The sequence below is a fragment of the Quercus lobata genome, chromosome 7, assembly GCF_001633185.2.
Source record: "Quercus lobata isolate SW786 chromosome 7, ValleyOak3.0 Primary Assembly, whole genome shotgun sequence".
Classification (NCBI taxonomy): Eukaryota; Viridiplantae; Streptophyta; class Magnoliopsida; order Fagales; family Fagaceae; genus Quercus; species Quercus lobata.
In genome coordinates, this window is record NC_044910.1 from 43124585 (window position 1) to 43138157 (window position 13573).

A 13573-nucleotide genomic window follows, 5' to 3' on the forward strand; every position below is an offset into this window, starting at 1 on the left:
TTCCTCTTTTTCATTCACATCCTTTTCAGTTTGAGCACTTATTTTCTTTGTGATATTATATTTTAACTCGAATGTAGCCAAGCCCAACATTAAAATCTTTGATTTTGTGGGTATTTTTCCTTGTAACAATTAATAAAAAAAATTGACTCCATGTTAATCCTAATCTTAGTCTTCTTAAACAAGTATATCTTTAGCTTATAAAACAAACACTATAGTGTACTAGAGACGGCACGCATACAGCCAAAATCGATGGTGTCATTGATTTCATGTGGATGTATATTATAACAATGATCAAGTGGAACACGTAACATGATTAATTAACACAGGCATAGACAAACTGGTACCACAGATTATGACATGGAAACGAGGAAAACATGATTATTATAAATTTATAATTGAAATTTTGTAAGTTAGGATGTTATTTTATCAGCATATATAATTATTCAAATGTCTCTGATTTTTAATGCTTGATGATTAATGCGATGACGCATCAAGCCAAAATAAAGAAGTATAAAAGAAAAAATGAAAAAACAAATCAACAAGAAGATGACATATGAGCCAGATTTCAAAAAAAAAAAAAAAAAAAAATTGAAGGACAGATTACAATAATTGATCATTGGTGGATGAGGCCTTTGAGCGGTAAAAACGGGCAGAGAAGCAAAGATTAGAAAAGAAAAACTAATTTCCTACTACCAGTGGCAGCGGGAAACAAGAATCCTGCTGCCACTAACGTGTCGGACAAATTAAAATATGCACGTGTCACCGTTTAAAGCACGATAGGTTGTGACTAATATATACTGATAAAAATGATATTATGGTTCCAGTTAAGTCAATTAAGAAAATCTAAACTCTTTATTGAAATAAAAATCGGGGTTCAAATATTGCCTATATAAAAAATCAATTGTTGTTTTGACTTAATAATAAAGAATAATGATTGTGGAGTGAACGTCATAAGTTAAATGTGTATTCTATTGATCTAATATCTTAATTGAAATTTGGTTCACATGATAGAGTGGAAATTGTTATGCTCAGTTAGAGTTGCTAGCTAAGAAGGTAGGATTCCGAAAAGCAATCAAATCCACAAAATGGCCCAAAACTTTATACACATGATAATAAAAAATATTCATCATCAATCCTTCGATACCACTTTGTTGTAAACAAAAAATTATATATATATATATATATATATATATATATTCTAGGTGGTAAGTTTAAAAAGAGATTCACATTCCTATCAAGGAAAAAAGGCCCTCCAATGTAACCAATGCCAACCGCAAGGGGTGGGGGGTGACCAAAGATGCTTTAATGTTTAAGTCAACATAAAAGGGTCTAAGTTTGAAATAGCAGAGTAACAATGGTTGAAAATGACAAAATTTATTTAGTGAAACAAACGAGTCTTTATAGTTTATAGGCTAGGATGAGCTTGGATTTAGAGTGAACAATCTCCCAAAATCAAAATTTTTGGCGTGTTAGGAGATTTTTTCCTCTAGTCAGCTAAGGGAACACGTGCCAAGATGGTGTTACTAAAGCTACTAGTGGGTAGGAATGGCAACGGGTCGGCTTTGAGCCGGGTTTTTTGATATCCAAACCCGACCCGCAGGCCTTATCTGTTATCCAAACCTGGCCCGTTTAATAAACAAGTTTTTTTAGGGCCCAAACCTGCCCCATCGGGGCCCACGGGCCCCCGTCTAGCCACTTTTGGGCCTATTCAGAAGCCCTAATCTGTGGCCCAATCCGATCCAATCTTTAAAAAAAAAAAAAAAATTACAACCACAAAAAACTATTCTTATCACAAACATAAACAGAAACACAAATCACACCCATCAAAAAAAAAAAAAAAAAAATACAAATCACAAACAAACTATTTTCAGTCTTCAATATGATATTGTTTCGTTTCAAATACAATTTAAAATTAAAAAAAAAAAAAAAAAGAGGACAAAACAATGGATATAGATGATTTTAGGAACGATTTTAGAGACTTCAGGTGTGGATGTGTGGTCGTTTATAGAGAGCAATTTTGGTGGCGTCTATGGATTATGGTAGCGAGTTGAAGCAACGAAGAGATGGGATCATTGAGAGGCTCTATGCTGCGACAACGCTGTTTTAGTCTCATTGTCAGATTTGTGATGAAGATGATGGTGATAATAGTAACGCCGGTAATGAAGCGAAGATGACAATGGCAACAAGGATTTGGATTTGTATTGTGGTTTGTTTGAAGATCAACAAAAGTGAGTGGCCAGCGACAATGTGTGAGAGCCTCTGAGAGAGAGAGAGAGAGAGAGAGAGAGAGAGAGAGAGAGAGAGAGAGAGAGAGAGAGAGAGAGCTGAGAGGTGAGGGTTAGGGTTTGGGAAATGAAATCTGATAGGAGAAAGAGAGTATTTATATCTAGGGTTTTTTATTTTTTTAATATTATATATGTATACAAGTCAGGTTCGGGTTAAGTATGCATAAAACTCGGACCCAACCTGGATCCGTTCCGGGTTTTAAAAAAAAAAATCCATATTCGACCCTATTATTTATCAGACCAAGTAAAATCCGACCCAGTAGGGTCGGGCCAAGCCAAGTACCCGCAGGTTGGGCTTTTATTGCCATCCCTATTGGTGGGCGTGGGGGTGGGGGGAGGGGTTTCAACCACTTTAAATGTGATGGTAGAAATTGATGAGGCGCAATAAATATTTACATAAGAGGAAGTCAATAACATTCACCGAGATCTCTTATTTAGGGAAGTCGTACGGACCAACCAAAACGAATATATATATTTAAGCATGCATCTGAGTAATTTTGGAGTGGGTCGACACTGTGAGAGAGAGAGAGAGAGAGAGAGAGAGAGAGAGAGAGAGAGGTTATGGTTCGAACAAAATTTAAAGGTCAAAATACTATGAAGATGACGACCCAAGAAGTTCTTATGGTATCCAGTCATGGTTGTTTTGGGTTGACATATCCTATCGAGTCCATTTTGTGAGAGCCTGTGGGCTAGGACTAAGCCCTAACCTAAAGGCCCCTCACGGTTTAGCCCTACGTCCACTAGATCCAATTCCAACTTCAACCTTATAATGTTCATTTAATCATCTCGATATATCTTCTCAAACTTCCTTATTATAATAAATATTAAAAAAGATTTTTACCGTGGTTTATTGATTTATTCTACTCCGAAAGTTAGAAGAAATGATTGCTCATCTTTTTGATTTCTTGCATTCTTGATCAGGATCTTGATTTAAAACCCAACTAAGATAAGAAAAAAAAAAAAAAACATAACCTCTTGTACAAGAAAAAGAACTAGTAAGCTAATATCTGTTACGTGAATGAATCTTGCCTTCTGTTCATGTGATCCCAGCAAAATTGCCACGCTACCGGGTAGCAGAAAATTTATCTTTCCATTAAAAAATGATTTAATAGACTAGAAAAAAATATCTAACTTGGGAAACAGAGATTATTGAACGGCAATTAGTCATCCATCGTGCAAAAATGATAGAGAATCCTCATGGGGAAGCAGTCCAAGGTCTCCAAAAATATATGGTCCCAAGATAATGATGCCATAGGTGTCTCATTGTTTGATGGGTCCTGCAGTGTAGTTTCGACGAAAAAGTAATTAATTATCTTTGCAGAAAAAAACAGATCAGGCTGTGTTGACGATTAAAACGCATTGACCTCTTCACCTTTTTTGTTTGTTTCTTTCGCTTGTTGGATTAGACTAATGGGGTTTGCCAGCTATAGGCATTATATGTACATAATATTAGAAAAAAACTTTGTCATTAAGCTATGGGGTTAACGTTTTCTGGGAATGTCTTTTCTAGTGGAGTGCAAAAGGTCAAAAGGTATGGCACCTACTGACAAGCTACTTTTTCTGCAAATAGTGTTTTCAAGTTCATAATGCAATGTTTTTCTAGGGATATTTAAAGATGGAGGATTGGATATTCTGTATGCAATGGTTAAAAGAAAAAAAAAAAAAAAAAAAAAAAGGAAAAGAAAAAGAAAAGAAAACCTAGAGTCTGAGGACTCTATAAAAAGTCTCTTTTTATTTATGCAGCAAATTTGATCACCTTTCACTAAAACTTAGTTGCTCATCCAATCAATCCCAACTGAGCTTCATTATTCAATCATCACTTTGATAAACAAATGATCATGAAACCATCCCTTCTTATCAACATTTGGCAATTATTAGATGGATAGTGTTCAAAGAACCAGCAGAAATTTTAGTAGATAAGGGTAGAGGTTAGAAGCAAATTATGGAGCACCGAATTATGAAGTTTTTTGGTTCTATATGGAGAGAAAAGAAAAAGTCACAAATTATAGGACCCACAGGCCACAATAACCATTCTTGCTTCTCTCTAAGTTTTTCCCAGTTTGGATGAAATGGTGGGTTGGAAAGCAATCCTCTTTTTTTTTTTTTTTTTTTTTTTTTTTTTTTGTTTTTTGGGCTTTCAAGAATGAAATTATCCTCTTATCTACTTTTACTCAAAACAAATTATAAAAGCATTAGTATAGATGGTTAGGCCATCAAGGATTGTGTAACTGAATGAATACTTTTTAATGTTTTCAATAGAGATATTTAGAATTTAAATTCTCATTCCCTCAACTATCAAACTATAAGAGAAAAAAAGAGGGATATTCCAACTAAATTTAGTTGATAAACCCCTATAAAGCTAGCTAAAAGCTATACAGCAAAAACATCTTTGAGCTATATAGTGCTTGGTTAAAATTGATTAGCACTATAACTTAGCAAAATAATATATATTTTTCAACGTTTTTTTTTTTTTTTTTTTTTTGACTTAGCACTATAACTTAGCTCTCTCTCTCAATTGAACATACAATAACCAATCTAGCTACATCCACCTCCCAACACCAAAACTTGTCCATTTCTGCAAGAGGAGGCGTGGGGGTAACACCCAAGCTGACCCTGATTGTTGAAGCCTGTTACAAGATTGGCATGGTCATTGATCTATTTGACATTGACATGAGACCTGACGACATCATGGTCCTCCACATGAACGCCACCTCCTTTTTGTAATGCAAACAAGAGCTTCATTGTCCTCACCATTTCCCCATCCAATGTGAGTCCCAGACATTTCAAGCCTACTAAGGTTGTGGGTGGTCAATATTGGCTGTGGGTGTGATTCACGCCTCTCTTTCTCTCTCTCTCTCTCTCATATACAGTGATTTGTATGGTTTTTGGTTAGGAAAGTGAGCAAAAAGAAACAAGAGAATGGTGAGAAAAATAGTAAGAAGTAGTATTTTAATAGATTGGAGAAAGAAATAGATTGTTAACGTGGGGTACTATTTGAGAGTGAATATTTCAAATAGAAAGAGTACCTCAATAAGTTATGATTTTTCTAAAACTTTACCTAGGTCAATGTAAATGCTCCAAGGTGAGGAGTCATGCATAGACTATTTAAAAACTAGTGTTAAAATAATCTCTTATAAAATGATATGTTGGGTACATTTTATTTAGAGTAATATTACAATCACTGTCTTCTTCACAAACTTGGTGACATGTTAGATTATTATTGATTTTTATATGGGATTATTATTGATATTATTTTATTTTGTCTACCATTAACAACTTGCTACTTCAATAATTATGAAAATATATTTATATACCTATTGTTTTAGTTTCCATGCAAGTAACGGAATTAGATTTTTCTCATTTTTATTTCTCAAAAAAAAGAGAAAAGATTTTTCTCATTTTATAGTTTGGTTATATATTATAATCTTAAAGATATACGTAATGTCACGTCATTTTATAATTATTAACACAAGAAATAAAATTGTGAAATACTATATATGTCCATGTAACAGTAGAGAAAGTGAATTGGGATGGTAAATTTTAATTTTTTTTTATAAAAAAAAAAAAAATCATTAAGTTTGGTTATTTGATTGAAATTTTCAAGAATTACAATTCTCGTGAAACGTGAGAATTCTAAACTCTCTCATATTATAGGTTGGAATTGTCAGTTGTCAAATATCTTGTATATCTCAAATTACTTTTTCTTTCTTTAAACTTTTTTTTCTTTTTTCTTTTTTTGTTTTTTCTTTTCGGTTTTTTTTTTTTTTTTGAGAATCTTTCTTTAAGCTAACTACGTAGAGAGTTCTTCTTAAAAAAAAAAAAAAAAAAAAAAAAAAAAAAAAAAAAAAAACTAACTACGTTGAGTTAATTTAGAATTTTTTTTTTCATCCACATAAGATGTTACTTACTGCTCAAGAATTTTTTTTGTCATTTAAAAATGATCTATAACGGTCAAATTATTAATATTTTAATATATATATATATATATATATTTATGGTGGGAGGAGTGAGATCCAGTATGGAATAGAACTCCGTGGGTCCAGCCCGAGAAGGTGGAAGGGCCCATTCCCATATTAGTTCTAACCCAATACATAGATGAGAGCCTGAGAATAGAGGCCGAAGAGGCCAACTACCTAAGGAGTTCGAAGAGCGAGCGTTCCTCCAGAGGCATTGAGCATGCCACTTGGACCAAAAGACAAAATAACGAGGAGGGCGGTAGAGATGTGCAAGCAAAAAAGAAGGGAAATATTCATGTAAAGTATCTATCACCTCTATATTCAATGCACTACACCAACTCAGTTGGCCGCATTAATGGTAGAATGACCCCTGTGCAGTACTCTCGCAGCTTGCAGTACATTCTACTACTTCCAACAAAACCCTAATAGGGCAAGCATTCAAAGGAAGATCAGTGATTGCACAAGTGGAGGGTTATGATGCAATTCAGATAGTTATATAAAGAAAGGGAACGCCTCCAAATTGGGGGATAGAAAAAACTTCGAAAAGAAACATACTCTTTGTAACACTACCTTATAACCGAGATTTGAACATTATATGAACTAGTGCTCCTCGGACTAACTTGAGAAAGAGTTAACATCAAAACTACTTCTCCCTTATGAGTTATTTGATATTTTTTCCATTAACTTAAAAGCTAAACCATATAGGCATTCTAAGGTTGACCTCGAAAACCCATTCTCTACGAATTAATTGTATTGGGCTGTCATATATTAACTCTCCATCTAATTTGAGTTAAAATTGATTTTCGCCCGCTTACACACACACACACACACACACACACACATATATATATATATATATATATATATACACACACACATTCAAATTCTAAATAGATCAAGTATTATCAATGCAATATAAATGTTAACTCTCATAAATTTTAATTCTCGTGAGTTTAAATTCAAAAATTATTAACTTCTGAGATTTGAAATTCTCAACGACCGAATAGACAATTGAAAGAAATGTGGAGCATGTAGCTATGACACTAGTTGAAATTTAGAATTGAGTTAATTTAATAAGTGGTATTTTTCTTTTACCCCTCACAGGCAAAAGGCTAGTAGGAGATTATTGTATTAAGACTTTTAGTTGCATGCATAGACTTCTACGAATAAAGATTCTTTAGAGTTGTGGCGGTAACTCTAAAGAATCTTGAAATGAATGAATTAAGTTTTACTATATCATTAATAATTTAAACAGACATCAAATTAGTCACAACCAACCTTTGTTTAAATGTTAATATCGGAGTAAAATTCAAACTACTCGTTTTAAATGAGATTTAGGAACTCACCATTTTGGTCCAACTTCTACTATGTAGCTTTCTTTTTCTTTTCTTTTTTAATGCCAAATGGAGAATTAAAATATTATTAAAGACATAAGCTAGTATATAAAATGTATTACATGTAGTGTAGAACAGATAACATTTTTTATGGTGCCTCGTATACGATATTCAAACCCCATCTTTTACTCCTCCCCACTATCTACCTGTCAAAAAAAGAAACATTGGAGGGTCCCATAAAGAGTCACAATTAAATTTGGACCTCACCAACAAGTCATAATTACGTTTGGGTGGCTTTCTTTTTATTGTACTAGGCGGCTTCCTTTTGAGGCCGCCATCAAATTCCACTTCTCTTCTTCTGCAACCACACTATTGGAATTTCAAAGTAGAAGTCCGGCCTGCCTTTTTCCAACAAGGCAACAACTAAAAGAAAGCCCACTCAGACGGCACAATCCTTATAACTATGCTCTTTCGGCTGTTGAGGAAAAAGATAAAAAGTTCCCATATTTTGACTGCCTTAAGGCAGCAATCATTTTGGCCATTTCATACTCAACCAGTCAATCCTTTAGAGCTCTACAATCAACATTCTCGTTCAAATGGCATATTTATCCCACATTTTGTAGACAACACAAGGACACCACCTTTGTGGCTAAATGGCATTTCTTCCTCTCCTTGCCTTTTCTAATATCATCTCTTTCCATATTTCCATGGAATTGTGAGGTTGTTAAGTAAATTATGTTACTTCCAAATTGCATCCAGGTGGCTGATGGAGCAGACAAAAGAGAATTTAGTAATCAATTAGATATTGACAGGTATATAATCATTGAATTTGGGGTTTTGTACATAGGAACATAACAAATTTATGTACAAGAATGCATTAATGATGGTTAGAAGAATTCAATTATGCATCTACAAAAAATCCCATTGCCAATAAACCTTATCCACAATCCCTCCACCACTCTGAACTGCAAGGTGAAGTGTTTCAGATGCAGGAGGAACCCCCCAAAGTAATGGCACTGCAACCGTCATGGTTAGCTTCTCATGCAAACCGCCTTTGGTTGCCTTCTCCGCAGTAACAATCTGGACATTACACATCATTCACATTAATGGCTAATCCGCAGGGTACAGAACCTGAGCCTTTGAACAGGCAGCAGATGTGCAAGACACATAAAAATGTAGCCCAGTGTTGAACATGTGAAGGAACCACATAAAGTGGACAAGAATCAACGTTTTAAAACTGAACCAGATATATGGTTCTCACATCTTTATTAGCATAGCCTCTAAATTTTCTCATAAAACAACACCTCAGCACATGTTCTGTTCACTCCCGAAATACCAAGATGGCCTAGATATATAATGTTAGTGAGCCAAATATATTATACAATTTATGGGAACTCAATAGAGGAATTGGCTCAACCAATCAAGTCCAAATTCCAACGACTGGCCAGATGATCCCATTCCTTAAAAAGAGGTCGATAGAACTTTAATCTAAGGACAGAAAAATGGACCAACTAAAACTCCAATCCTCCAATTGAAAATTCATTTTTGACTAAGCTCTATCTCTGAATAAATAAAACCTAAGAAATATTCGGCAAGTACAAAAACTAAGACACACAACAAAAATGCATTCAGGATTCAAAGACGAACCCATTGAGATATGTGATCCCTTTTTGGAGAACAATATTAGTACTGCTGTCAAACCATAAACCATGCAATGGTTATGAGCTAAAATCATTTCCTGAAGCTCTTTGGTGTAATCTTAAGCTTAGTATTGTTGAGCCTACTATAGTAGGCTTCATAAAAAATAGTAGGGTCAACAATGGTAGGTTTGGTGTAATCTTAAGCCTACTTTTGTTGATGCCACAGACCAAACAATAATTATATAGAGCACCATATCTGCAACTGCATAAATCAAATGAAACATAAAATTGATTTGAAATGTCATACCTCCCCACCATGCTCCAAGACAGTGTCCTCCACAACATCACTCAGCATCTCAATGGAACGGCAAAACCCAATAATACAGAGTCTTCTGCCCATATCAAGTCCCTGGAAAAGAAAGTTCCCACATTCATCAAACCAAGTGGTCAAAAAAGGGGCATGTTCAATAAAAGCAAAGGGACTGCTTACATTTGTTGCCGCAATATCAAAGAGTGCACCCAGACAAAGGCCCTGCTCTGGATCCATGTAATCGCTTTCTTGAAAGCGTTGAAATCTCTGAGAAGTTCTTGATCTCCCTTGCTTCTTCTGTGAAGCATAATATAATAACATATTCCATATTATGATGGAGTGCATATAATAGAAAATGAAATATAAGCATCAAAGACAGTATCTCTTGATGATCAAGCATCCATATCATTGTGCATAATACTCTTATCAAATGAAAGGAATAGCCAATAGGGTTTTTTTTTTTTTTTTCCAACATGCAATAGGATCCAAAAGCAGGTAACAGGTACCCCCAAGTTGTTAATTATGTACACATAAATGCTTACACAAACGAGGAAACTATGATAGGGCAGTGCCCTATCCAAGTTGATGGAGCTGCACCCTCTTCTTTTTTTATTTATTTATAAATAATCATATTATTTATAGACCTAAAGTGTTCAAATAAATCTACAAAGCATGATGGCAGACAATTTTCAAATTTTGGCTAAACTAGTGTAGTGATCCAGATCTTTACTTATATTTGAACAGTGACCATGTTGCATATATAAGCCAAAAAAAAAAATCACTTAATTTCTAGTAAAAACCATTGAATTTATAATTCACTTAGTTATCAAGTATATAAAAGATACTTAAGCTTTTGAATGGTCTATAAGTCACAACAAAACTTCACCAATAATCTATTATACACAAAAATTGGTATGACCCCATCAACTTTGATGGAGTGCCACCTAATCATAGTTTCTCCCTTATGCAAAAGATGTTGTTTCAACTAAACACAAAATGTTATGGCAGATGCCAAGAGCCTAGTAGCTCAATTGGCACCTCCTGGTGTTCTCAACAAAAATGTCCAGGTTTGAAATCCCCCCTCCCCATTGTAACTATCGAATTAATTAAAAAAAACACAAAATGCTATTGCAGATATTAGTCATTAAAGAACTCATTCCAATTTCCAAAAGCACTGAAGTAGCAGCCGATCTTTTTGAAAAATAAAAAATAACAATTTTATTTTATATTCTTTAGAATAATTGAAGCTGCCAGAATAAAAATGACATACCTCCGAAGAAGAGACACGTTGAGGGACTAGGGAGCCTCCAATCTGAATAAGCCCATCAGCAGTGAACAACGTTATCCTCTCCTCAGGAACCCATTCAATTTCTTTAAGCACATGAAATGTAAGACATCAAGTTCTTTAAGTCAGAAATAATTCAAAAATCAGAACTGTTATTATTTAATTTTGGATAATTTCCAAATTACACCCTCTAACTTTGGCCGATTTTCAAGTTAGTCTTATAAGTTTAACTTTTTTCATTTCAATCCTTTAACTTTCATTTGTTGTTAATTCAGTGCTTCTGTCCAAGTCCATTAGGTGGGCTGCCGTAAGTGCCCAAAACAACGTAGTTTTTAGTTTTTTATTTTTTATTGTTTTGAATTTCTTAAATTTAAAAAATTGAGAAAATTAATCACAAATTTGGGGAGGGGGGTGGGGGGAACAAAAAAAAAGAAGAAGTTATTTTTGTGTGTGCGAGTCAAATTGACGAAGAACAACACAGAGAAAGAATGGATTAAAAACAAAGTAAGAATCTTGACCAAATTTTTATAAAATCTACTCCTAAAAAATCTGAATTTTTGAAACATATTTGTGATTTTATAGTAAATAAAAAATAAATAAAAACTTTGTTAAAAAAATCAAACTCTATATACAAAATTTTCTATCACAATACAAAATTTCTACACAGAGATTCAACAAGAAAACCCACTACACAGATCTCACCAAAAAGTTCTATACAAAATATTTCAATAGGCAGAGTTAATAAAAAATTTCTGCCCAAAAACAAAATTTAGATACACAGATCTTACACCTACTTGCAAAATTAACCAAATCTGGATATAACTAGTCACTCTACCCCCTCAAAACCCAATCAACCCAAACCCACCTTGGCTGAATTCAGTGACCCAACTGACTCACACAATATCTCCTCCCTCGATTTTGCATACTGGGGAATCATGTGTTTAGCAAAGAAGCTTGAACGAAAAAACTCCTTCTTGCTTGGCGACAGATGGGCCTGAGTTCTCATAGCAATGGTCAAGTTGGTGTTGGTGGTGGCAAATTTGTTTTGAGGCACTGAGAACCAGACAAAATTGAAGCTGTCCATGTAGAGAGAGAGAGAGAGGGGGGGGGGGGGGAATAAGGAATAAGGAATAAGATAAATAACTTTTTTTTTTAAGATTAGGAGTCCTTAATTAAATTAGATAAATTTTTAAATATTTTAAAGGTGGAAAATCAAAACTACACCATTTTGAGGGGGGAGGGGCACTTAACGGCAGCCCTACAAACCAAATTGGATAGAAAGACAATGGAACAAAAAATCAAAGTTACAGGAGTGACTTGAAATTTGGCCAAAGGCCCAAAGCTGAAGGGTGTAATTTGTAATTTAGCCTTTAATATTTATGGGACATGCAAATGCTGTATAATCATAGTTTTACATGGCACAGAGCCTGGTGTAGTGGGCTAGACCAACCATGGTTTGCTGGAGATCACAACAAAAGCAGCAGAAGAGTGAGCCAAAGCCAAGCAAGCAGCAGTCAACAGATTAAACAAACTATTAATACACCCCTTTTCCAAATGGACAGAGTTTACCTCCAAACCATTTGGAGGAAGATTCCAACCCTAAACTCATCCACACATTAGGCACATGACCTATTTAATAAATTATGTAACTTGTTTAGATAATTTAATGAGCCATGAACAATACATATGGATGGTTTTATAAATAACCACAAATTGAGTTGGAGGAGATTCCTCCAAACCGATTTGGAGAAAAACTCTGTCCTTTACAAATTGTTAGTAAAAGATGTTCATTAATTTTAAAAAGACAAAGTTTGGCCTATACAACCAACAATTGTATACAATCACTTAAGTATGGTTACACACACCATCTTCCTAAAATTGTTAATGGGCTAACATCAAATCTCTGTAGATCTCTATTCAATTGAACCTAATAACACAAATATAAGGCATTGCTTTGAAAAACAACAACAATAATCAAACCTTACTCCCAAAACTTTTGGGATTGGCTATGTATTCTCAATGGGCTAATCGGGATCATATACAAGGTCATGCTCTGAAAACAAAATCCTAAATCTTCACTAACATATGCAAGCAACAAGTGGCCTTAAGGTACTCAAACCCACAATCCAATCGAAAGTTTGTCCATCTTCTTCCCATGTAACAACCATCATAAACACTTAATAATCGTTCTCTAATAACACCACATTCCAGAACCCAATTCCTCATATACTAAAAATATCTCAAAAAACATAATAAAATGAATATAAATAATTTAGAATCTAATCAGAAGAACCAAAACAGAAAATGCCATAATCAAAGCTTAATTAAATTAAATTGGCTTATCTTCGGATCTAATAGTCACAGTGTTTCCAAGAGATTAAAAAAAAATCTGGGAAATGAAAAATGAGAAAAGAGTAGATGAGATGAGTTATTACCGCTATCACCTTGGCTCCAAGGGAAGAAGCCGAATGAATCGTCGGCGAAAAAGTTGCCGGAATCTGAAGAAGCTTTGACAGATAAACGTAGAGGACGAGAGGGACGAGGAGAATGAGAAATTGAGGATTTGTGAGAGGAAGTGAATGCGGAGAGCGAAGAGAAGCGAGAAATCGATGGGATCGAGGCCAAGGGCGAGAAGCACAGAGCGGAGCTTTCCGCCATTGGAGAGAAAAAGGACAAAGATTCCTTGTAGAGCGAGAGAGAGGGAGAGAGAGAAATGGATCACAGAATCAGAGAGGAAAAAAAGTAAAAGAAGTGAAAGTTTGG

At 34.6% G+C, this 13573-nt stretch overlaps 1 protein-coding gene across 2 annotated transcripts; it reads right to left on the reverse strand.

Annotated features, from left to right (window-relative positions):
* Positions 1-7698: 7698 nt before the first annotated feature.
* Positions 7699-13573, reverse strand: LOC115953692. 2 transcript variants are annotated; one of them, XM_031071451.1, is made up of 6 exons: positions 13246-13571; positions 10796-10896; positions 9706-9822; positions 9523-9624; positions 8512-8655; positions 7699-8338 (listed from the first exon to the last, which is right to left on the reverse strand). In XM_031071451.1, exons 1-6 carry the CDS (start codon positions 13466-13468, stop codon positions 8309-8311), a joined length of 717 nt encoding a protein of 238 aa, XP_030927311.1. In that variant the 5' UTR covers positions 13469-13571; the 3' UTR covers positions 7699-8308. The 2 variants fall into 2 exon arrangements, with proteins under 2 accessions (XP_030927311.1, XP_030927309.1); XM_031071449.1 differs by lacking the exon at positions 7699-8338 and having other exon boundaries at positions 8370-8655; positions 9523-9822; positions 13246-13573.